This window comes from Neolamprologus brichardi, chromosome 9, assembly GCF_056152115.1.
Source record: "Neolamprologus brichardi isolate AB-2024 chromosome 9, ASM5615211v1, whole genome shotgun sequence".
Lineage (NCBI taxonomy): Eukaryota > Metazoa > Chordata > Actinopteri > Cichliformes > Cichlidae > Neolamprologus > Neolamprologus brichardi.
This window is the reverse complement of record NC_142112.1, coordinates 16,063,852-16,089,255: the sequence shown is the minus strand read 5'-3', so window position 1 is coordinate 16,089,255 and position 25,404 is coordinate 16,063,852. Positions and strand designations below refer to the sequence as shown.

General features: G+C 41.0%; 2 protein-coding genes across 5 annotated transcripts in view; both read left to right on the top strand.

Moving 5' to 3' along the window:
• Positions 1-3,350: 3,350 nt before the first annotated feature.
• prmt6 (protein arginine methyltransferase 6) lies at positions 3,351-5,096 on the top strand. The gene has a single exon (XM_006806327.3). It carries the CDS (start codon positions 3,400-3,402, stop codon positions 4,453-4,455), a length of 1,056 nt encoding a protein of 351 aa, XP_006806390.1. The 5' UTR covers positions 3,351-3,399; the 3' UTR covers positions 4,456-5,096.
• An 8,779-nt stretch (positions 5,097-13,875) lies between these two features.
• Positions 13,876-25,404, top strand: part of ntng1a (netrin g1a) — a 118,569-nt gene continuing 107,040 nt past the window's right edge. Inside the window, exon 1 of one of the 4 annotated variants that reach the window (XM_006806329.3) lies at positions 13,876-14,078. The gene's annotated coding sequence lies outside the window, so the exon portion shown is untranslated. Of the gene's footprint in view, positions 14,079-15,752; positions 16,633-25,404 lie in introns of those variants that run through there. The other 3 variants (XM_087846001.1, XM_006806328.3, XM_006806331.3) reach the window with 3 other exon arrangements.

The window sequence follows — 25,404 nt, the reverse complement described above, 5'->3', positions numbered from 1 at the left end:
CAATTTGGTCTGCTTCCCCAACATTCACGTTCAATTTTCCCTGTTTTGAGACAATGGAGATGATCTAGCATGCATCAAGAAGGCACCAACACAAGGGGATGGAGTGGGACTTGCATGGAAGAATCTAAAAATCATCTCAGTGGAGAGCTCCAGAGATAATTTTAAAGGGTGAGGAAGAAGTTAAATCAGTTCATATACGTTAATTTAAATTAATAATAATAAATTAATACGTTTATTTTTAATTACTAAATTTTCCACTATGCAAAGAAGACATATTAATGTGGTTTCTCACAGTGTATGATCTTACAAGGTGGCTCTAACACAGTCACAGTACGACCTTACCATTTGTGACCCAAATACTGAGACGGCAACAAACTTCTGTGGGCCTGAATACATCCTGCACAATATACACACTTACTTTAAGGATAAAGGTAAACCACGGTAACCATTTCCTTGGGCGCTAGGTGTTGGCTGTGTCTGGACCTGGCAGTGTTTCTACCTAAAGCTTGAGAGCAGAACACATCCAACAGCTGCTTGTCTGTCTGTTCTGTCTACCGGCGACAACGCATGCAAACTTGCCTGCCAAGTATGTAGAATCACAGTCTGAATGTTTCAGTCTGTATTTCACAGGCCAGTAATCTATCCTATTGTTTACTGCCATTCCTCCTTTGCACTTCGTCCAACTTTGAATCTGACCAGTCAGATGTGGGAGGCCAGCCTCTATAGTTGGATTAGTTAAGGCTGACACTACAAGTAAATATTTAGTGTTAATTTTGTTTGTGATTTATCATAAAGGCACCCACGAAGACAAACTGCAGCTTTGAATATAAAATCAGTGTTTACTCCAAAGATGGGTCTTACTTCCCCTTGATATTAGCTGCAAACATATAATTTAATGTAGAATCCTTTCCTTGATTTATTCTTCATATACTTTTGAAAAGATTGAATAATTAAATGCACACATTTCCCCATGAGGATCTGTGCTTTAAAAGCAGCACTGGATATAAATTTAGAAGAAGCTTTTAAATGTGCCTGCACGCACAAACACCCACCAATCTACCCACACGCATGCACACACAAATTCCCATATAATGTATTTTTTTCTTAGGTTGCAATGCTATTATTTCCCCATTCCTGCATTACAACGTGCTGTCTTGAAAACAACAAACTACCCGACATCTTGCTGTGCACAAACCACAGCTTCCTTCTCTTGCTTTTCATCTTTGTGAAATGGGATACAGCTCCTGCTCATTTGTCCAGCATCTTTTTGCCAAAGATCTCTAAAACAGAGTGGAGAGGGTCCCACAGGACTGTCTAGAAGAGAGAAGAGCTCAGCCAAAAGCAGGTATACTCTGCCTGCCATAACTTTGGGGAAAGCTCTGAAGTGGTAATGGCCACGCTGTATTCTGCAGACACTGTAGATGTGCTATAGAAGATTAGGCTCTGTACTAATTATAAACAGTGAAATGCTGCCGGCAATTTATTGCTTTGATTGTAAAACCCTGCAAAGGCAATATGACGAGAAGAAGCTACCTAAAGAATGTTATCATGCTTCTTAGACGTCTTGCGGCGTACTGTGTTTATATGGTCTCTCTAACCTTAAAGCTACACAGCCTGATACACATAAAAATAATTTATGTATCGGTAAGCCCAAATTATTAGGTTATTGCTAGGCTTCACATGACTTCAGCTTCCTGAACAGAAATGCTTGTAATTAATAATTACAAACAACCATCTATGTTATGATATGACTGAAAACATGCGGTGGCTTATACTAACTGAAACCACTGTATCATAAGGGGGTTTGCCATCAAGCAAACCCCTTTGTAGGATTTCTGAACAGACTAAGGAGGACTTATCTGCTGTAATCCTGACCGAGGCACCATGATGATGATGGTACCAAAATAAAGCTACCCTTAATTTGACAAAGTGTAAAATATATTATGAGAATTTTACACTTTTGTTTCAGGAACATGAGAGTCCAGATTGATACTGCACGGTCAAATGATGTGTTGAATAATGCTAATCATTTGTCACATGATTTATGTGATGATGATGGCGATGAGATGATAAATACTTTATCATCCCATATTTAGGAGGCTCTTTTGTCACAGCTGTTGAAATGATGATGAAATAATAATAATATGTGGCAGAGGCCTTTCTACCAGATACATAATAGTTTAGCAAACGATTGTATTTGGTATGAAAGATTTCCTCTTTCTGTTCTTGTACAGCTGAGCTGAATCAGTCTTTTTGAGAAGGTGCTCCACTACCTGTCCGGTAAGTGGTATAGAGTGTGGTCAGGATTATTCATGATGCATAACAGTCTGTTCAGTGACTTTCTCTTCACCAAAACTTCACATGTGTCCCGTCTGCAGCCAATCACAGAGCCAGCCTTCATTTTATTCAGTCTGTTGGTGTCACAACACACTGCTGCTCCCCCAGCAGACCCAGCAAAGCACACTGCACTCACAAATGACCACTAGAAAATGTTCAACATTTAACTGCAAACACACTGAAGTATTTCACCTTCTTTAGTAAAAAAGAGAATCTGCCCATCCTCTTCTTGTATGTTGATCTCCCAGTTCAGCCTGCTGTGCAGACAACCAGGTATTTGTACTCCACCACCACATCAACATCCTAGCTCAGCATGTAGCTGTCCTCTTCCTTCTCAACTCTCTCTCTGGTTTTAAGAAGTTAGTTCCTCCACACCGCTCCACAAAATCATCCACTAGTGCTCCGTCCTCCTCCTGCAAATACATCTAACTAAACTATTAGTTGTACTGAAATCAGCAGCATTTTTTTTTCATTTAAAATGTAGTATTACAGTCATACTACTGTTACTTTTACTGTATCGAAGCATTTTCATAATCCAAACAGTAACGTTTTAGCTGACACAGTAAATAGTTTTATCAAAAAACTGCAACATCTATATAAGTATCCACTGTTAGGTATCACCTGGACTGGAGTTATTCCTTGTGTCTTTATCTTGTCCTTTATAAGAAAGGAAAAACAAAAACTAACATTTTCTCCAGAAAGAATCATAAAGTCAAAATGAAGCAGTTAATTGTATGTTGCACATGGTTAAAATGTTGATAACCCTCATAATTATTATACTAGTCAGTGCCGTGGAAATATCACTAACGCGTGCAGATATGACAGTGCAGAAGGCGCTGTTTCTCTCTCCGACACTTTAGTTTTTAGAAGCTCACGTGTACTACCTTTCATCTGACAGCGAAGGCAACACGGCATGGCCGAGGTTTGCTTGTGGGAATTGTAGTCTGATTTGATTGAGCCCTTCATTGTGACGTGCCAGGCGAAACTACAAGTCCCAGATTGTTTAAGGCGGAAGTAGCGAGACAAAACACGGCTAGGCTACAGCACAACACGGCAGAGAAGATGTCGCGTGTTGTCAAAAAGAGAAAACTGGACGAAATCCGACAGGATAGGCTTTATTTTGACAGCTATTCCGATGTGACTATCCACGAGGAAATGATAGCGGACCACGTCCGAACCAACACGTACCGGACGGCGATACTGAAGAACAGTGAGTCAGTTCGGGGTAAAGTTGTTCTGGACGTCGGGGCAGGAACCGGCGTTTTGAGCATCTTCTGTGCTCAGGCTGGAGCTAAAAAGGTGTACGCCGTGGAGGCCTGCTCAATAGCGGAGCAAGCCCAGATAACAGTCAAACACAACAACATGGAGGACAGAATTGAAGTCATTCGAGGAACAGTGGAGACGGTGGACCTGCCGGAGACCGTGGACGTGATAGTGAGCGAGTGGATGGGTTATGCCCTCCTGCACGAGTCCATGCTCAACTCGGTCCTCTATGCACGCGACAAGTGGCTGAAGCCGGGCGGCATCATTCTGCCGAGCAAAGCCGAACTCTACATCACACCTGTTATTGACCCGGTGGTGGAGGACCGCCTGCACTTCTGGTACACAGTCAAGGACCAGTACGGAGTGGACATGTCCTGCATGTCCGGCTTCGCCCGGAAATGTATCATGAACTCAGACATCACTGTTAGCTCTGTGACCTGCGAGGATGTTCTCTCCCACCCGGCCCGCTTCGCCGAGCTCGACCTGCACTCGGTCACCCCGGAGGAGCTGCGGTCCGTGAAGGGCCAGTTCAGGTGCGAGTCGTTCGGCTCGTCGGCAGTGAACGCATTCTGCGTTTATTTCACGGTGACTTTCCCGTGCCCGGATAGCACGGCTCCCCTCGTTCTCTCCACGTCTCCGTGCAAACCAGAGACACACTGGAAGCAAGCGGTGCTGTACCTGGACGCTCCGGTGGAAGTGGTGCAGGACACACCGATTACTGGAGAGGTTAGAATGTATCCCTCAGAGGAAAACGCCAGGCATATATGTATCCACGTGGACTACTCTATAGGAGAGCAGAAGCGACAGTCCAAGACTTTTTCCATCCCTGATTGGAGCTCCGAGGCTCAGCCATAGCGTGCCATCAACACCAAAATGCACTTCATTCACCATGTGTCACACCCGTATGCCCGAGTCCTCTTATTATGTCATGGTTATCCATGGATCTTAAAATTCCTGGGAAAATGAGGCAGTGGTTTCACTTTATAATATATTGGCAAAAATATAAGATCATAGTAGGCCTCCCCAGCAAATGAACGGACAGCTGCAGATTAAGACACAGAATAAAGATTGGCCAAGGAATTTAACCTTTTTGTGCATGTGCATGTCTAAAAAGGAAAAGCACATTTTCTTTATTTAGTGTTTGGTTTTAATTTTGTGTGTTTGTTTAGTTCTTTTACAATTCATTAATTGATTGAATCATTCATTAAATAGCCCCTGAACTACAAAAGGAAAACAGCCTGTTTATGCCCACATCTTCAAATGTCGTGTTTTTCTTGTCTTAGTAGAAAACACCTTCAAAATTCTATCAATATATTTAAGATGATTTAAAAGTTTTGATACATCAGTGTGTACTAGGAAGAAATCTTCAGAAAGTCTGGCTAAAAGAAGAGTTTGAGGTGGATTTGTAGCTGCTTGTAATCAGTCGCTCTGAGGCAGGTTTATAAAATGTTAAATAAATTCAACACCATGCTGCAGGCATCTGATATTCTGATAAACTCGGCCATTTATATTGTGTGGAATCTCATCAAAATTCTGCATTCAAATGAGCATCAGACCAATATATTGACTTGGACTAGCTGCAGTCAGGCAGGAGGCTGCATCCTACATGACTTTGGCTGCTGTTCAGTTACTTTTTAATGAAATACCAAATTGGCTCATTATTTTGGTTTAAAACTAGGCTGCACTGTCATCTGTTGATAGAAAACACCAGCCTAATAAAAACTTATAATTCTACTTCAGCATTCTACGTAAAAAAAAGCACAAGATATCTTGTATACCTGTTTTTGAACAGTTTGAAATTATAGTTTTATAAACTGAAGAAAAAAAAGAAGTCATCTGTTTATGTCGGAGTTTGCAGTGCTTGTTTTCAGGTATAATGCAGAAACTTTGATTAGTGGGCCAGAATCAGATTTAAAGAAACGATTCATTTGTTCTTAATTTGTGGGTCTCAGTCCTTTTTCAAGACCTTTATTGCATTCAGTCACGACACACACCACTCACCTTAACACTGCTGAACAACGGCAGCTCTTAGCAACGACACTCCAGAATGGGGTAGCTCCCTTCAGCAGAACAAAGTGCCCCGCTGCTGTGCTAAAAAGGAAAAAAAAACCTGCTCGCGAGACACGACAAAGACCCCAAAGCGTCGGCTTGACTTTTAAACCTCCCGTATCCCCATCCGATCAGAGTTCTACAGAAGATGCTGGGACATGTTGCATCCATATCCCAAAGTTCCCAAATGAATGCAGACTGCTCCATGCCAGACACCAGTGGACACATCCAGAGGAGCAGGAATGACACCTACTCGTTATTAGAAAGGCGAGCTGCTGTTTCTGTAGGTGCTTTGAATCAGAGACAATGTGTTGATTAAACCTTTTGTAAAGACTTAAAGCCAAAGCTTGTAGAGTAAGAGCCTGCAGCCTCTCTGATGCAACAGTTAAATACAGATTCCTGACAGTGATGATTGTTCTTTCAGGCCCTATTATCACCTGAAATATGGCGTTCATGTGTTTCTGCATCATCAATACAAATATTACCCATTGTCTAATGAGCGTATTTAAAATTAATCATGAGCTGTAGTGTCTGCAAATCAATCCCATTGTATATCAATTCATAAAAGAAGTGAAAAGGCTGAATCACTGTAGCTAAATACCTGCTGTCCTTTTGTATTTATATTTTAATATCTTGTATATATTGGTACATGCAGTTCTTCTTTGCAACCCATTTTTGGGCCAAACTTATATGCAGTTTTATTACAATGGAAAAATGTCAATCTTCTGTCTGACAACTTACTGACATTCAATCATTTCTCCAATCGACTGCTCAGTATGTATTACAAAAGGAGAAGCAGATGCAGAAACATCATTTAAAATATCCAGTTACTGATATGAGCAGCTTGAAATGTAACTAAGGTAACAGCTTATGGTCAGTTAGATGTACGAACTTTATAAAAACAAGTCAGTTAAAGTCTAAAGGTGAAGTATACAATGGCACTTTAATAAATAGATAGCCAGAATTAGAATTAATATTTGTATTTAGTGCCAAATGTACTTTACAAGCAGAACCAGGCAAAGAAATAGTTTTTATATTGTAGTTGTAAATAGATGACTGTGGATAGGAGCAGGGCCAAACCTGGTTAAGCTCTTTTATCAGTCATTTGCTTTACTGGCTCCTGTATTACTGCTATAAAAGGGTCACAAAAGGGTTGTTTGGTATCAGAAACAAAACAGTGGTGCAATTTTTAAAAGAGTTGTTCAAGAAGATGGATGGATGGATACTATCTCGAATTTGTACACGTTGTTGTCTTGTATGGTCTCTTTAAATTAAAATTCAGCCTAATCTGATTCTATTAATTTATAGAATTTTAAGTATAAAATGTAATATTTTATACTTAAATTGGTTTCAGAAAATGCGGGCTTATTTATGACCACATCGGGTCATTGTAGTCAAATGTCAGATGGGGTTTCCACTGTGACGGGCTGTGTTCTACCACAGGTAGCGAGCTGGGTGGGTCTTTGTGAGTCGTTTTGCGGCACAAAAACTACATTTGTGTCCATACACTTTAAATACAAATTGAATTCTTCTTTTGCAGCTGTCCTAATGCACACCCACAGAGGCTCACTCTCTTCTTGACTTCCACAGGTGGCTGAAAAAAAAGCCCTGAGGCAGAACAAAGGAGGGTGTCCAGAGAATAGAAATGTCAAATGCAGCGCAGGCAGCCGCCGTTAAGCCCAGAATCGCACTCTTGCATGCACGGCCACTCTCGGCTGCTAAATGCTAAACTAATTGTGATCCATTCCTGCCTGAAATGATTTGGAAACCATTAGAAACAAGTGTTGAAACTCGAAATGGGATTATTTTGGTTGCATCGCACAGCAATTTAGGACCCAATCAATAGACAATGTGCTTAATCTAACAGATTTCAAGACTCATTGTTCACTGGAGGTCTGGCGAGTGAGACAGGGAGACAGGACAGAGTAGGACTTGCTGAGCTGGAATCACAACACGAAGCCATCTTTAGATTTAATTTTATCTAACTATAAATGTGATGTTATTAGCGTATAGCATTATATTACTGTGTATGCAAAATGATTTGTGTTGAAAAGAAAATGTTTACTTTTGTAGCAAAATCATCAGTACTACTAAAATGCAGGATACAGTTATTCACTGTAAAGATGAGCAAATGAAAATGCAGTGATCTAGTGCAGATTTATTTCTTGTAATAATAAAATTTCACAGTATAAAAATTCTGTCTTTATTTTAATCTAAAAGACTTAAACCATGTTGAATCACTGTGCAGAGTTCAAACAGTGAGGTCCTAATATTAAAATGTACTGCTTTAAACAAAATGTCTCAATGCAAAACTGTAAGAACGCTCACAGCCTTTTACATATGGATTCAAAAAAGACCAGAAATATATTTTATTAACTCACTGGCTCTATAAGAAGCCAATTTTAATAGTTTGGCACACAGATTAGAAATTTTGGGATTTTCTCCCAACCCTGCAATTGGATTGGCTCGAGCCTCTTTAAGTTGGACAGAAAACATCTGTGATCAACTACAATTTATCACGGCTTATCTTTCTGTATGATTCAAGCACGATATCCTCATTCTTGTTTTGTAGCGTTTCCAAAGCTGATTTGGCCGGCCTCTATGCCCCAGGTCGTGTTCTAACACCCAGTCTGAGCTTTTTGGCATTCTCCAGCAGCTTCAGTTCCTTCTTTCCTCTGTTGCCAAAACTCTCCCAGTTCATGCCAAAGAGCTGTCCTGTGTCGTGGTATGATGCCGCCGACACTGAAACTTGCAAATCTATTTTTGATTTCATCTCTCCATAAAATTAGATGAAAATTGTGTTCCCTCTATCTGCCTTCTAACAAACTCTGACTGTTGTCAGCAAATGGTCCTTTATTGAATCTTTCCTGACTGTGTCTACAGTTTGCAGAGAAACCCTCAGTGTATTAATTTCAAAGCCAACTGTGTTCCTACAGACAATGAATATACAGTTTTCAAATGTCTCTATAGTTTGGGGGTGGGGGTAGAAAGAGACGGGGAAAGGACGTACAATTAGATTTATACTCTGTAATTAGTGCTCTGTAATTAGTTAAAACATATATAGTGCATCATCAAAAAGGGAATTCTGGAAATATTTAATGATTTAAACACCTTCAAAATAGTAATACTTTTTAATAGACTCCAGTAGCCACTGCCGTTGAGGACATGTCATGAATGAATTCATGATGCAGAGCACTCATCCAGTATACCACCTTGTATAAGTGGAACTATTATGCCTTTCTACTGTCTAACAGCGCCAAAATCTCAGGCTTCGGACTGCTTTAAAAATTCAAGTTCTAAAGTTGTTGTTTTTTTCTATCTTTGCCTCTTTCTGATGTCATACAGAGAGGATATCTTTTACGATGGTCCTCAGGTACAGAGTTGTGGTTGCGAGCTCAGCAGGCCCTCGGACCAGCTGTTTGTGAGGGGCAGCCGATCGCACAAAAATGGACCTATTTGGAGCTGTAACCTTAAAGGGAGAGGCAATAAAATGAGGTTTCACTAAGGTCCAACACATGATGCATTATTACATTTTTGAACAGTGAATCATGCAAAACTACCCTGCTAGATTGTAATATATATATATATCCTACTATGCTCTCTTCTACCTCTATATATTTTAAACTTACAATCCATTATATCCATTATAATCCATTAACCCATTATATATACGGGGTTTTCATGTTACATGTTATTATGGTGATATGGTGGCTTTGTCCTTGAGTTGTCAGCCTGTAGAAAGAACACAGTGTACAGCTCTTCACATCTGAGCCACTCAGCTCAGTTTACAATGCTCTCATTACCCTGAAAATTAATATATTTTGTTTGACATCTGTATTAACAGCAATCCAGCTGAAGAAAGAAACCTAACCTAACCGTACAGAATGACTGATAAAAAAGGCTTTTCACCAGAACCCGAAATGGAAATCTGTAAAACCAGTTCACACTTTGTAAAATACTATTCGAAATGTGATGGATCTTAAGCTAGGCAATAGCTCACGTCCATATTCAACATTTCACTGCGACTCTGAGAGATCAACAAGTATGAATTATGCATTTTGAAACTTAAATAGAAAAATGTAAATCTGCGTAAAGTAATCTGGTTTGATTCGAGATAATTGTCAGTGTTGGAAGAAAGTATTTTTTTCCCTGTTGATGTTTTTAATGATCAGATTAACATGCATATCAAAACGCTCTTTATAGTTCAGCGTGGATCCTACACTTAATCCTATAAAAAGTGGAAAATCACTGACTGCGTATTTCAGAGCTGGATTCTGGTGGCACACGATATCTTATTGTAGCTGCTCATTCATCCTGATATGCTAATGACACCGTGAATAAGCCAATAAGATTCAATTCCCACAGTCGGTTACTGTAACCAATATTTCTGTCAGCATATCCTGTGAGGACAAATTGGGTGCATGGTATTGACAAAAGCTAATTTGGTGCAAGAGCCCTCAGAGTGGTGGACTTCATTTCTCTGGGGCCCAGCAGGCCAGACCATTTGTCATCATTATCATTAGCAACAGGAACTGACCCATGTGCCTACTGCTAAACCCCAAAATAACTGTGCTGTTCCACGTCCACATATTTTTTCCTCGACAGTAATAAAACCGTACACTTATTTAAATGAGAAACAGTATTTATTCTGCCCTCTGAGCTGCAAATCTCAGCAGAGAAAGCGACTGCCTATCAGAAAAGCATCCAGCTGTAGGCACTGAGGCATGACTTCATGGACGGACACACACCGCACAACAAGGACAGATCTGGATGGCGCCTGTTAAGAAAGTAAATCCCAAATCACTCGCAGGGGCACGTAAATCTGAACGGGATGGCCCTGATTCACAATCAGCCCGAGGCAGGCGGCTCTTTGCCTGTGAGCGAAGTACAAATCCACCAAACTGTGTGGCCACATCCTCCTCCCCCTCTTGTTCCCCACTAATCCGTTTTCAATCATGCACTTTTTGGATTATGCTTTTCTGTAATTCTTCTCAGGTATTGTTTTATAACTTAATATGATATTTCAATTTGGGTGAGTTGGGTTATGGGTTTAGGACACCGTGCAGGATTGGATAAGCAGCAGAGGTCTGCAGGCAGCAGATTGGAGCGGAGGGTTAGCGCCCAACTGAAAGGAGCACGATAAACGTTTGACACAAAGTCCGAATGGAGCAGGTGCATAAAAGTGGTGAGGCTGACCTGATTCAGTCTTTTCCAAACGCATCCCACCCGGTGACGTGAGCCCTGTGTTGGTCCCGACACTCACTCACTGTCTCACCTCCAAAGAAACACATAGATGCTTTACATAGCAAACTATGACTCCCTGTCATCACTAAAAGGTGATCAAAACTTAAATAATAGTGATTAAAGTGAGATTCCCTAAATTTCCTTCCTCAAGTTTTTGAATGTTTTATAACCAAACAATATGAACTCACCCAGTCTCCACACAACTCTGAAGGAATGTGGAGACTTGTGATATTTAAAGCAATGCGACAGTGTTGTGTTGAGTTAAACATTAATCAGCTTTGGTACTTTACCCACTGCCATTATTGCATTTAAAAACATCGTAGCGCCTCATGTATTTGTCAGTGGCACAATCTACGACAGCGCTTTCAGTGTCCGTAAATATGAATTGCAGAAAAGTGTGTCAGATGTTTTCATTCTTGTTCATGTTCAGAATACTTCTGCCACTATCTTTCTGCCACAGTCTGACTGCTTTGTGTCATTTCGAGGATTTTGTATTCTTAATTATTTTTTAGTCTTGTTTTTTATTAGTTGCAGTTTTATGTGTCTGCTCTGTCTCGCCTGTTAGCGTTGCTCCACTGTCTCCGTCACATGTAGCGCAAGTCTTTTTGCTTCTGTGTTAACCATTTGCATTTGGTTTGTTTCCTGTTTTACTTTGAAGGTGTGATTTCTTTCACATCTTGTGTTACTTTTACTTGCTGCTGTGTGATTATCCTGATTGTTTTCACCTGTGTGTAATTTCATTGCACCTGTGTCTCATCCCCCCCCCCCCCTTTTTTTGTGCTCCCAGCCTGCCCAGTGTGTATAAATAGTCCCTTCTTCCTCTTTGTCCTTGTCAGACTGTTTGTCAGCTGCGTTGTTATGTTTCTGTTTGGCCTCCCTGTGCATACCCTCTCTGATCTCCTTGTGCTTCTGGGTTACTGATTATTTAACCCTTTGGTTTAGTTATTTTGGCCTGCTGCTCACACCCAATATTAAGGGCTTGCTTCTCATTAAGTCATTATGTCTCTGCTTCCTACATTTGGGTTTGCACTCCACATATCCTCACAGCATGCCCTCTCTTTAACTTTTACTATTACTTGCACTATTCCTGTATTAATAACCTGCCTTCCTCTCCTCCTTCCACCCCATTGACTAACGGACAGACTCTTCTGGATACAGGCAACATTACCGTCCATTCAACAGGTGCAAAAAATTCAATACATCCGTCCCTGGCATCCGCCAGACAGGGATGTGCAAAAACAGCGTAACTCATCAATTTACTAATAACCACCATGAAGAAGAAGAAGAGGAAAAGGAAAACAAAACTTAACAGCACATAAGTGAAGTGGTGAGATACTGGAAGAGTGGGCCTCATGATTATTGGTCTCTTAAGTAAAGAGCCATCTATTGAACCCACTGATGGATTTGATGGCACATGGTCATTTTGTCCTTGAATAATAATACTCCTCCACATTCAAACACATCCTCCTTTCATTTCCCTTGCTGACCTTTAGTGTGTCTTGTTCGGCACAGCCTTACCTTAACATGTTAACATACACGGGGTTATCTCTTAGTATTCAGGTACTTTAGCCTTTTATTGGCGAATGGCTTCATTTACAGAATCCCTGTTCAAACCCAGTCTGCGTGAGCTTAGTGTTTTTAGGCCTTGAATAAAAGACAGAATAGGGCTTAACAGTCTGTAGATGAGCTTCAGAAATGTATTGTGAGTCCACATTTTATATGGTGTCTTTGTATTGAGTCAATAAGTGGGAATTAAATGTGCTCTTTGGTAGCTTTCCTCTGCGCTCTCCTCTTTCTTGTCGCTGAGTGAATTAGAAAAAGAGGTTCATGTCAGGCAAGTTGCCCTTGGGCTCACAGAAGAGAGGGAAAAAGAGAGAGGCAGCTGCATGAAGAGCTGTCTTCTCAGCTCAGATGGTCAACGCTGTATCCTTAACCTTTCCACAGTGACATGAGTAAAGCGAGAGATGAATTAATTTACACTGGAACAGTCCCATGAAACAAAATGTTTTGTGGGCCATGCTAGAGTACTGGATTTGATAGGGTTTATTGATTAGTGACTCAACTGGCTTATTGTTGAGATTTCTAGCCTTGAAAACTCTGTTTCTGACTCATATGCTGCCTTGGAAGCCCACTCCCTCAGCTGTAACTGCTAAAGATGCAAGACAAGTGAGCAAATAATGCAATGTTCTCCAATTTGAAAAGCAAAAAACCCCCCAAAAACAGGCAAGAGTTGCTTCACGGCATGCTTCTGTTTGATTTATCAGTTGATTGACTTGCTTAACCCCTCTAGTGTTGCAATATGTTGTCATTCACAGCTTATATAATCCATTGTTCCAGCTCTTTGCTTAGCAGTATAAGTTTTACATGTTTGTCTACTCAGACGGTACACCTTTGACTTTTAACAACGTGACTTTAAGCAAACAAAACACCTCTCTGGAAGCAGCTGCTCGAAATGAAGACTAACAGAATTACTGCCAGCCGTTTTTCCATAGAGCTTTTTTCTTTCTGCCACAAACAGTAGACCAGTTTTCCCACTCAGTAGCGATGCTGCCGCTCCTGTTTCCAAAGTTTTAATGTTGTCACATATTTAGACAGTGCATTTCCTACTTAAAGCCATATAATTGTAAAAATAAATAAATAAATAAAAAATAATTAAAAAGAAAATTAAAAATTGAAGAATATGTATATTTCTGTTCATGGTTGCAGTCAGCTATTGTTCGCCACTTCGTAGAATTAAACTTCAGGTGAAAGCCAGTTGTCAAAGCCTCACCACCTCATTGTGTCTGAGAGCAGTGGGTCTGGCCACTCTGCCGTCTCCGAGGATCTTCTTTTTTTTCTTTCTTTTTTAAGGGGCCACTCGAGGTGTCTCTGTGTCTCTCCTTTTTTTTAATCTTTCTTTCTTTCTTTTTCTTTTTTTTTAATAACCAAACGCTTAAAGATACAATTACATTCGACTTTGTGGGATTTTCTCCTGGAAAAATCTCCACCTGTGTGTCCAGGTCTAAGTGACGTTGCGTCGGTGCAGGGAGCTCCTCTCCATTCCCCGGGAGCGGCAGAGACAAGCGGGTCGCGGAGTGTGCCGTTCTCGCGCCGTGCTAAGATGTCCCGTTTTAAAGCGGATTTATTTGTCTGCAACAGGCTACATTACCGGCTGCTACCGACGGAATGAACCACTGAAGCCCAAGGTGAGAGGCTCAGGCAGCCGATTTATTTCTTTAATTGATGTCCAGCTGGATGGAGGGGCGCATAAACTTTTAAAGCTTCGCTACGACGCGCGCCAAGTGGGCGACCAAAAGGTGCGTCGTGATAAGAGAAAGTAAGGCGACTATTTTCAGATCACATGCTATTTTTTTTTTTTACCTTTCAGGTTCTCTTTGCTGTGCTTTCATTCGGCACCACACTCTCCCGTGCGCAGAGATGCTCTAATAAAAAGCGGTACCTTTTCTGTGGTACATCCAATATGAGATCAGGTGTAGCCTGAATGCCGCTGTCCTACTAAGAAAGTGCTGTTTCACACTTTCTTCGAACAGAAAGATTTATCTTAAAATCTCGCTCCAAATCACTTGAATACGATGTTTAAAGGACACGTGGATGCGCTGTAGGTGCACAGAACCAAAGCAGGAAGCATTTCCACGTCTAACTCGAAACGAATCAGCACTGCTGCGTGCCGATATTCCCACTTTAAAGTCAAACTAAAAATCACAATAAGGCTCCACACTTGTCATCAAATAGATTTTTTTTCTCTCAGGCTCTTTGATCGATATTTAAAAAAAAGAAGAAAAAAAGCCCAACGAACGTTTTCTATGAAGTCTGTGTGTCTGGTCTTTCCTTTTAACCACATCCTTGAACATCACCAGCCTTAACACAGGTTGGTTTCGGGTAGGGGGTGACTAGGGGCCTGTCTTGGCCTTTAGAGACTAGATAGACTGTAGACACTCGTTCAACTGTAAGGCTGTCAAGCTACTGTGAGGTTAACCTGTGCGCCAAGTGTCATGACCCGATTCCTTAACATTCCGTCTTCTCTTGCTCCTTGTGTTAAGGAGTGATAATACAGAACACACTGGGCGCTAGCTTAATAATAATTATTATTATTATAATTTTTTTTAAAGTAGGTTATGAGAGCCTTAAATTAATGTAAACAACGTCGCTTCTTCACCCACAGATGTTAAACTTCGAATGTTAAACTCTGATAAACAGATTTTTATATTATTTATATCTAAGTAATCCCACGGACGGATTCACCCACAGTAACTGAGTTTTTAAATTTTAAAATAGACACTTTCAGTGGAGCCTTCGCCCTCATTTTTTTATTTCCATTTTTTTTCAGTCTTGGTTATATTATGCTAATCTGTCCCAATTTACACATATTTGGAATTAAAACAGCCCATTTAACGAGGCGGGAACAGTGAACGTATGGTACCACTGTTTTTATTTGCATCAGAGGGATTTTGGAGCAATTACGCACCATTTTGAATAGTTACAACACACATTAAATTCGCTTTACTAGAACTATAGCTAATAAATCTAATTATAAATAAGATCCTGGCATTTCAACACGTTCACACTTCACAATGGCTTTGCATGTGAAATCAAAAGCACAAATATTGGCTTTTTCTTCTATTTTTTTTCCTCTCACATGCTCGGATGGCTGTTAAGTAGTAATCACCAAGAGTATGATCCCCCCCCTCTATTTTGCCCGGATGCAATCATTCCTTTGAGACTATATTCACGCCCACATTTGTTGGATAATTTAACTCGATCAGGCGACTCGTGTGAACTCAACCAAACAAGGTTCAACTACAGGCAATCCCCCTCCCTTCTGAGTTTCTAACGGGTCCCGAAAGAGGATTGTGCGTGTTGATGTCTGTGAAGAAGGGGTGTGGGTGGGGGGTGGAGGGGTATGTCGAAGTGGAGAAGGGCTGGAGGGGTGTGGAGACAAACCATAGGTATGCGTGTGTGTGGGGGGGAAACACGCTGAGTGTGCGTCTCATCTAATAGAGCCTCGGAGCGCATTATCTTCCCCGTCATCTCCGTCTGTGCGGTTGGTGCTGCGCCTTGCTGGGGAAACGGCCAGGAGAAGATGCGTTGATGCGAGCGGATATTCTCAGCAGCCGAGACTAATTGTCTGTGATTCATGTCCCTGTTGAGTGGCTGAAACCTATTCATAGCCAGGGAGAAGGAGAGAAAGGGAAGAGTGGGGACGGGATCCGCGCAGAGATCCGCTCTCAGCAGTCTTTGGAAATATAGGAAGCAGATCGCAGAGAGGAGGAAAGCGCGCCAGCAGGTCAAAGTTTCTTTCGCGGTACTGTGTGTGTGTGCGTGCGTGCGTTTGTGTGTATGGGGTGGGGTGGGGGGTTCCCTTTTCCGTGGACATCATCGTGCTTCAGGTTTGACGCCGTGATGGAATGACACCAGAAAAGAGGATGATGGACACTTTGGCACCGGAGTCTTGCTCAGAGATCCCCCGCGTTTCCAGCAGGCGCGGTGCTGACCGAGCCCTCAGGACGGTGATCAGTCATTTGTTTTGAAGTGGCAGGAAAATCCTCCTCTTGATTGAAACAAGAGCGAGAGATGGTGCGCGCAGCGATTCCTCGGAGACTGACGTGCGTACTCATCACGTTCCCGTTAAGGAGCGCGTCTTAAAGAGCTTCATTCTTCGTTCATGTTCATTCTGCTGCTCTGAACTTGTTGAGCGGCGTTAAAGAGCAGCGGGACTCCCAGAGAGGCACTCAGAGAAATGTGAGTTTTCCATTTGCTTGTGAAGTTTACTTTTTCTTTTGTGCGTTGAGTAATAATTTTTACACTCCGGTTAATAAATTCTAACGTTGCTGGAAGTTGGTGAGTCTGGTTTATGCATTTATCTCCAGCAATAAACAGCTAAGGATGGGGCAGGCAGCTGTTGGGCTTTGGTTTCTGGACAGCTTGACAAAGTTTAAAGCAAAGAAGACTTGTTAACATGTAGAAATAAGGTGCCCTTGAATTCATCCAAAAACATGACACAATTTCCTCAGGTCATTTTTTAGAGGCGCCCCCTTGTGGAACTTATTACAACGTCCTTGCTTCACTGCCATGTATAATTATATTAGTGTCATGCTGCAAGCAGTTACTCCACCTTTAATGCATCCTTGTGTTGTCTCTTGCATTTAGAAGCCTTTTTGGTATATTTGCTTTAGGTGTTGGTCACTTTTGCACATTTGGTAGCTCCTGATGTGATTTAAAGATGCTTCCTAGCCCAATGAGTGACACCAGGTCTGTCACACAGCAGTATGTGGCAGTACAGTTATGCTATTTTTAATAGTTATAATCTTCAAGACTAGAATGGCTTCACCTAGAATTAGTCTAAAAAAAACCTTGCTGTTTTAAGCAGATGCCTTTAACCATTATCATTAAACATGAGCGCTCTGGTTCAGGCTCCATCCAAATACTGACAGGAGGATCACAGTGTGCATTAGAGGGTTTCTGGATTTAGTTTACACTTCATACACAGCATCAGCTACACTTGCTTTTGGCATAAATGAGTGACTGATATCAGATTTGAAGTCACTTTGTGCTTTATGTGCTTTGTCATTTATATCTAATGCTATCAAAAACTCGTAGGTAACACTGAGCCATCATTTGTGCGGTCCAAGCGTCTGTCGCTTTAAACTGTGTGACTATTCCAACCTTTTCACAATACTGTCAGCTTGAGAGAGCTACCTGGGTGAGCACATTCTTCAGAGCTAAAGTGGACATTTTGAGCATCCAGACATGTCACTGTGGTTGCAGAATAATGTGCTAGCAGCCTTTTTAGGAAAAGTGTCTTTAATAATGCATAAGGTGTTCCTGTGTCGCAAAGAGAAGCATGCTCGGTGGCGAGGGGAAGCAGAGAGAAGGAGGAGGGAGGGAGGGAGCAAGTAGGAGTGATCTTGTCTCACTGTCTCATCGGGTGCCCCACGCGCTGCTCTATATGTGCAGCTGGAGTAGCTGACGCCCGAGGGCGTTCAGCTCGACTTGGGTCAGCATCGCCACAGTCACCCTGTCAAAAGTGCTGCTCCCGCACACACAGAGCACACGAGGCAGCTTGAGCAGCTCAGAGGAAGGGGTGGGGGTGGATGGAAAGAGGGAGTGATGGAGGACGGTGGCGGATACAGCTGGTGGAGGCAAGTGAAGCACGTCTTCTTTGGCCGTCAGGGATTTGTGCGCCTTCAGAGGCCTGACCTGTCTGGCTCCAGTAGATGCTTGATTCAAAGACAGACTGCAGCCACATCCTGTTTAAGAAATGATTACCTTAGAGTTCCAGCATGGCTTCACTGCCTATTACCTTGTCCATTTTTCACTTTTTTTTTCCTGAGGGTGGGAAAGCTTCCCGGAGAAGAGCAACTGAAATTCTTAACGAATGAACATCATGTTGACAGAACTCGTGGCTCTGTTCTTTTATTGCATCTGGTTCCGTCAGACATTTATCACACCAGGAGAGGAAAACAAGGGCCAGTGCAAGCCCAGTTAACAAAAACAGGCAAATTATTTGACTAACCCCGCAGCGGAGCTTTAACTCTGAGCTCTTGTGAGTCAGCCCACTCATCTCCACCACACAGCCTCTTCATAGCTTTCCACACTCCACCCATTTGCTACCTGTCATCATTATTAAAAGATCATAAGCCTGCCAATTGAAGGAGGCAACATTTTCAGAAGTGGAAAAAAAGTGATGGACTGAGTCGCAGGCAAGCTCACTCGCATTATAGGCGTGCTCACATGAACGCTGGTTGTCATGTTTTCAGGGCCATGCTCCAGTCTCCGTATGTTTATTCATGAGGACAGCGGCCCTATTGGCAGGTTGTTAACAGGCAAGATTAGGGATTCTGAAAAAAAGCAGGCAGAGAAATCTGGTGAGCGGTGCGCAGAGAGCAGGCAGGAGGGTTTTTTCTTTCCTGAAGCCTAGCCAGCTTCTATCTTTATCTATCTTTCATCTGTTTCCGACTGTCTGCCATCCTGTCTTTCTCCCCTTCTCACTCCTGCGTTCTTGTTTCTCTTATAGTAAGGCACTGGTAGGGAATATGAAACAGGTGGAGTCAGAAAAGATGAAAGCAGGTAGCGACAGGACAGAAGCAGGGTCAGAAATTGCCCTTGAAAGTGCATAAAATGTGTGAAATTAAAAATGAAAGGCAGGAAAATAGCTCAAATATCAGCTGTAAGCTCGTAATTTTTCCACCGCACCCTGTCCTGAGTGCACCCTTTAGAGCTAAAGTGGACACTTTTTACATTTTGGGACATTATTACTCATCAAATTGCTTTATAATGTGGCAGGTGTGTAAGTACTGCCCCCTGTGGGCCACTGTAGATGGTTTGGAAGCGATTATGACCTGATAGTTCTTTTTGGTTGGGTGACAAAATGGCCTCTTTTGTTCACAGACGGACTCAAAAAAAAATAAAAGAAATGCTGCCCGAAGCAGTGGAGAATGTTGGCAGTCAATCGCAGGAGAAAATGCTGAACCCACACAAACCACTGGTCAACAGAAATGAATTTTCAATATAAACAGAAATTAGAAAGCGGAAGAATGGGGAATTAAAGTGGGACAAAAGCACTGGATTTAGATTCAGACGTACACATTTAGGGCTAGAGTGAGAAAGAAGGAAGAACTACAAACTGATAAAGAGTCGTCCTTTCATTAGTTTATTTGACGATGTGCATGGTTACTCCCTCTAGTAGTGAAGTGCAGCTCTGGGGACATGCACGTAACTTTTTCCTTGTGATGAGGATAAACAGCCAGTGCTCGTGTGCTCCTCTGGGATGAAATGGAAGAGGACGCAGAGGGCCGTTTCTCAGCCCCAGAGAGAGGCGTTCAGTTGGGTGAAAAGGCTGCTTTTGATGGGTGGTGACCTCACCAACCGAACAACCCCATCCCAGTTCTACGGGGCCTTGTGAAAGATTCATGTGTCTAAATATAAAAGCTTGCAGGTTGCAGCACTGGCGGGTTGATGTCTACAGTCCCCTGATGTTTCAGACAGGCTGTGAGGAACTGCTCTACTGTATGTGGTTTATGACACTGCCTGAACAAGGCTCTTGAATACGTTGCTATTTTCCCCGGAGTGACTAACACTTTTTGTTTCTAAGATTTTTTTTAAATCACACTCACACTTCTGTAAAGACCTTTAACAGAAGTTAAAGCTGCTTTTTATTTCCTCTGCCCCACCTTAAAATCACTGCTTTAACGTCTTGAAGTAATTTTTCTTTACAATCCAGTAGTAAGCATCTGTTGTTCTCCAGGCTCTGTGTTCAGCCCATTCAGGTTGACATATAGTAACTGTGCATTAAAGCACCAACACCTTAAATATGTTTAATTTCATCGGGTTTGTGTCATTATGGAAACAGCTGAGTGGAGACACAGCACAGGGATTCATTTGGACAAAGCAAATCCTCACATATAACATTTTGGTGAAAACTTTTGCAGTAAGTCTTTGTCTCGCAGATATCAGCAGATGCTTGATGCTCTCTCCGGGCTTCACTGTAATCTCCTTGAGCTCGTGGGTTCTGTGGGGTGTCTGCTCTCAGCCAGTGGAGGAAATACCTCGTCTTTACTCTAAAATGTTCTTTGGTTGCTTAGGAAAACAGTCTTGCGGGATGATGACAAATTTTCCAGTTAGGTTTAACCCATCAGTTGAATTTTTGCACCTCTGCATTGTGTCATGTGTGAAACAATCAGTTCAAGACAAAATAGCTACAACTTCCATGTTCGATGCTCTGGGTGGAGCTGCTTATTTTTTAGTTTTCCTGTTTTTCTTCTTTCTACGTTTAGACAAAACTTGCTCCCTCATTTCATACGCTTGTGCTCCAAAACTTTCTTTTTGGATGTTTATGTGAGCTGCAGGTGGCCTTTCTGCTTTTGAGGCTTACTGGGGTTTTGCATCTTGCAGCAGGTCCTCTGAGCATCTGCAAGAAGTCTTCTCTTGATTGTTGACACTGAAACCTGTGCACACACATCCTGGAGTACCTTCTTGACTAACTGCGCAGTCATAAAGGGTTTTTCTTCAGCATGCAAATTAAGATCTGTTCAGCTCCCAGACTTGCGCTCTCCAGTCTTCTGGGGTTTTTGCGTCATTCTCCCGTACAAATCTGCTTTTCAGAAAATGCGCCGACTGTTGACAAACTTCTTTAAATCCTTTTGTAAGATTTTTGAGACTTATTATTTTGCACGGTCTGCCCTAAACCCCTCATGTTCACTAAAAAGTCTACCTTGTTCTAAATGGCAACTCCACAGTAGGTCTTTTGCACATAGAGTCATATCGAAACAACGTCCCTGCTGAAGAAACAAAGAAACAGTTATTTTAACTTAACAAAACAGAGCATAATGTACGGCTGTATGTGTACAAATCTCAATAATTCTATATCTCAGTCTAATGTTCATGTTTTTAAGCTTAGTTCTATTCAAAACGTGCTCCATTTGTCGTTGCTTTACTAGGATGTTTGGTCTTCAGTATATTTCACAGTGTGTGTGTGTGCGTGCTGTTTATATTTTTACCTTTTGAAAGTTTCTTTATGCTCATTTCGACTCTGTTTAACCCATTTATGTTGATGCTGGAATTTGATCAATTCTTTCACACTGATGAAAAGTGCGAGGCTACAGTGGCAGGGTTTCTAAACTTTAAAAAAGCAAAAGCACTGGTGGAAATATGGTTTGCTATGATTAAAGTTGTAAAAATCGATGCTCTTAATGACCAGAACGATGAAAGGACAATACATTCTAAAAAAAAAAAAAAAAAAATGTTTTCCGTGCAAGTACGTGCAAGTACGTGCAACCACGTAACTGTCAGACTTGTCCAGCCCAAATCTGTTTCTCGCCATATTGAGATTTTATTTTATTTGGATTGATTTTAGGAATTGTGGAAAAAAAGAAAAAAATTATGAGAAATGTAAGTTTGAGTGTAATTCATGCTGCCACTTGCAGAGCGCTATAGAGAGCAACATGGAGAATAACAGATGCCAAAGCAAATTATATGCTGCTACTTTGTTAGGGAAGGCTTCTTAGAAAGCTGCGTCACAAGTGGAGCAATGCAGTTACTGACACTTGTGTTGTTACCGCAGCAACTCATGCAGATTAGTTCTGGTACTGTCTGGATACGCAAATCTGATCCGATCACTGGCAAATACGAAAGTCAGCAGTCTGTCCTTAAGATCTGATCTGAGAAACAAATCCGATTTGCCTTCAGTCAGAACAATGCCAAAGTCAACCTAGTAAGGATCTGGAGGTAAAGCTAATTAGTGAGATTGTTTAAATGTTTAAAACTCCAAAACCAATTCACTCTGTGAATTCAGCATTGCCTCTCAAGCCTAGAAAAGAACATGATGCACATATTTGGTGTCGCACATCTATAGTGTGTGAAGGTGTCTGTTGGTAGCTTTGAATCCCTACAGCCAGTGTGCACTGGTTTATTTTCAGTACTTGTCCAAACTTACCTGAAGTGCCTGTTATTCCATATTTTTTTTGGTTGTAATTTTTCCCTTTTTATCTTTTCAGTTGATTTTTTGTTTGTAAGCTCCCATCGCAGACTGTGGAGATCTTTTTATTTTGTTTTGGTAAACATTAGCATCCCCTTGACATTTTTGAATAGAAAATATGATATTTGTTTTTATGACACAGAATAGACATAAAATACATGTCAAAGATAATAATATAAAAATAGGCATACCCATAAATACCGTAGCAACCTGAGGGGCACCCACAGACATGGAGTTGTAGTTCTTACCATTTTTCCATGAAGCTGCATTTAAAAGTTTTATAATACTCTAATAATTCGAAATATCATAATTAAATCAATTAAAAAATTAAAGCAACTCTTTCTTCCCAATATGAGATCATAGGAATTTATATTTCCATGACTGTATTTTTTTGTGACTGAAAATAAAAAGAAACGATTAATGACTGAAAACCTTAAAAATGATCATCGTTTCAGACATTTGTTAACAGGATAAAGATGTGAGATCCAAACTTTTATTAGGTATAGCCTCATTTATAACATATCTGTTTGTGTTTCCACCTCTAACAGAAGAAATGCTGTGGGGCTTTTCTTTATCATACTGAATATATTTTTTCATCACCTGGGACAGGTCTTGTGACGTATTTAAACTTTTGCTAATGACTTGATTGTTTTTTAAACGTACATTACAACTTAATACATCAGTGTAATAACATTTTTAAAAAGTAGTTAAATCCCATATTTTTGAATGACTAGGCGATTGAGCATTTTTTAAAGAGTTTTAAAGTAATACTTTTTTTCCCTACATCCGTTCCTCTCTCATATTCAGCGACCTCCCACTGTTACTTGCCGTGTGCATGCAGTATATATTCCTATACGTGGAAGAATTTTCAGGCTTCCTCCGAGCGCACCTCCTCTGATGTCCTTAGACCTTGATCGATGGTTGGAGGAAGCAGCCTGCCCTAAAATAAACCATTTTCTCACTTAAGATGCACATCCACACTTCTTCCATCTGCTCTCCTTTTCTCTCTCTCACTTCGTCTGCTTGGGGCGACAGAGGGTTATAAGCAGGGAGTAATGAGAGGAAGGGGCTGCTGTGTCCAGGCTAGTGGAGTAATAATGACCCAGCTTTTGTGATCTCTATTGCTTGTTACCGAAGCCCTCGCCCGTGCTTGTTGTCCCATTACCCATGACTCGAACCACTTTTTATCCAGAGGTTGTACGTGAGGCGTGCGCACACGCTATTACACACACGCTATTACACACACGCTATTACACACACGCTATTACACACACGCTATTACACACACGGACACTTTCCAGCCATCTCTTTAGTCTCCTTCTTAACACGGTAATATTATGTCTCTTAATGGGAACAGGGAGCTCTGTGCCAAGAGTGCGTCTGGATAATTGGCTGCTCCCTCACCTGCTGACATCTCCCCCATTGACATTCTTACATTTTACATTTAAGGTGCTTCAGTTCTGCCCCCCCCCCAAATCTCTTCCTCCCTCCTCTGCCCACTGACCTGCAATACTTTACTCTATATTTCACATTGTATTTCTCGCTTATTTTACCTGCAGAATTAAATTCTTTCCACTAATTCTTTTTAATGGATTTTTCTTTTTAGAATGAATGCTAAAGCTCAGGATGTGTGCTTTAGTGATCAATTGGAGTTGTTTTTTTCATCTTATCTTGCCCTGTTTTTAGGTACTTTGCATATGCTAGATTTTTCTGCTTATATCATCTGGCTTCCAACATTATTAATGGATGTTTTCCCACTTTGTGCCTCTGCTGCTTTGCACAGTGTATTTATATGCTACTGAGTCTTTGCCCCTGACCTTGACTGTTTCTAAAAAATTATGATTTACATTCAGTCGGATTGAAATGACTCCAAATGCCACAGTGTGAAACACAGAAACATCGCATATCTACCCTCCTTTGGTACAATGCGTCCAATTTACATTTTAAGAGGCAAATAAAAATAGCCTCATTGCTACATTTGCATGTGAAATAGAACTAAATATGTCTTTACATTGTCCTTAGTGGACTCCCTTCATCTGGGCATTCATCGCCGTCTCTATTATGCTTATACTCATCTACTCATTTGAACACATCTTTAGGCTTCAGGTAGACTGTGACTTCAGCTTCTATAGAAGTGTGTTATTTTTTTTCCACATACTGACTTTCTCACACTCTCACACTACACTTCCTTTTATAATCCTGTCACAGCTTGTGCTCAGCTGCTTCTTAGCACATTATGATAATTCTGAGCTTTAGTTTTTATTCAACTTCTCCCTAAATAAATAAATAAATAAATATATATGTGTATCTATATGTGTGTTTGTGTGTCTGTAGTATGATAACATGATCCAATTTTACCCATAGTAATAGGGTTTATTAAACATGGCTGTGTTAATCTAATCTAATCTAATCTAATCTAATCTAGTCTAATCTAATCTAATCTAATCTAATCTAATCTAATCTAATCTAATCTAGTCTAATCTAATCTAATCTAATCTAATCTAATCTAATCTAGTCTAATCTAATCTAATCTAATCTAATCTAATCTAATCTAATCTAATCATTAATTGCAATTAAAGGTAGCAATTAAAACAATACTACACCATCAGTGAACATCAGAGATCGTTTAGACCTAATTTAGTGTCTGTTAGGTGAAAGTGATCAGGCATGACTACAAACTGTGTTTAGTTGCTGCACACATACTGTGAAAAAGCAGCACAACAGAGACCAGAGAAGGAGCCTTCAGTCTCCAAGTCTGCTCTCCATCAATCACTCTCAGTCGGGCTGCTGTTTGAAGGCAGGAAGCAGGAAATGTTCACATAACCTACGACCTTGGTCATCTGGCTTCCTTTTTGAAATATAAAGATAAATGTGGGTCGGAGACATCTTTACTTCAAAGATGTTTTAAATAAGTAAAAAAGAAACCTAAATTCACAAAAAGGGGAATAAAAGGCGTATGTGGAAAAAATAAATAAGAGAAGGCTGAAGACAGAAGAAAAAACGAGGCCACAGCCCACAATGGTTGGCAGTTATAAATG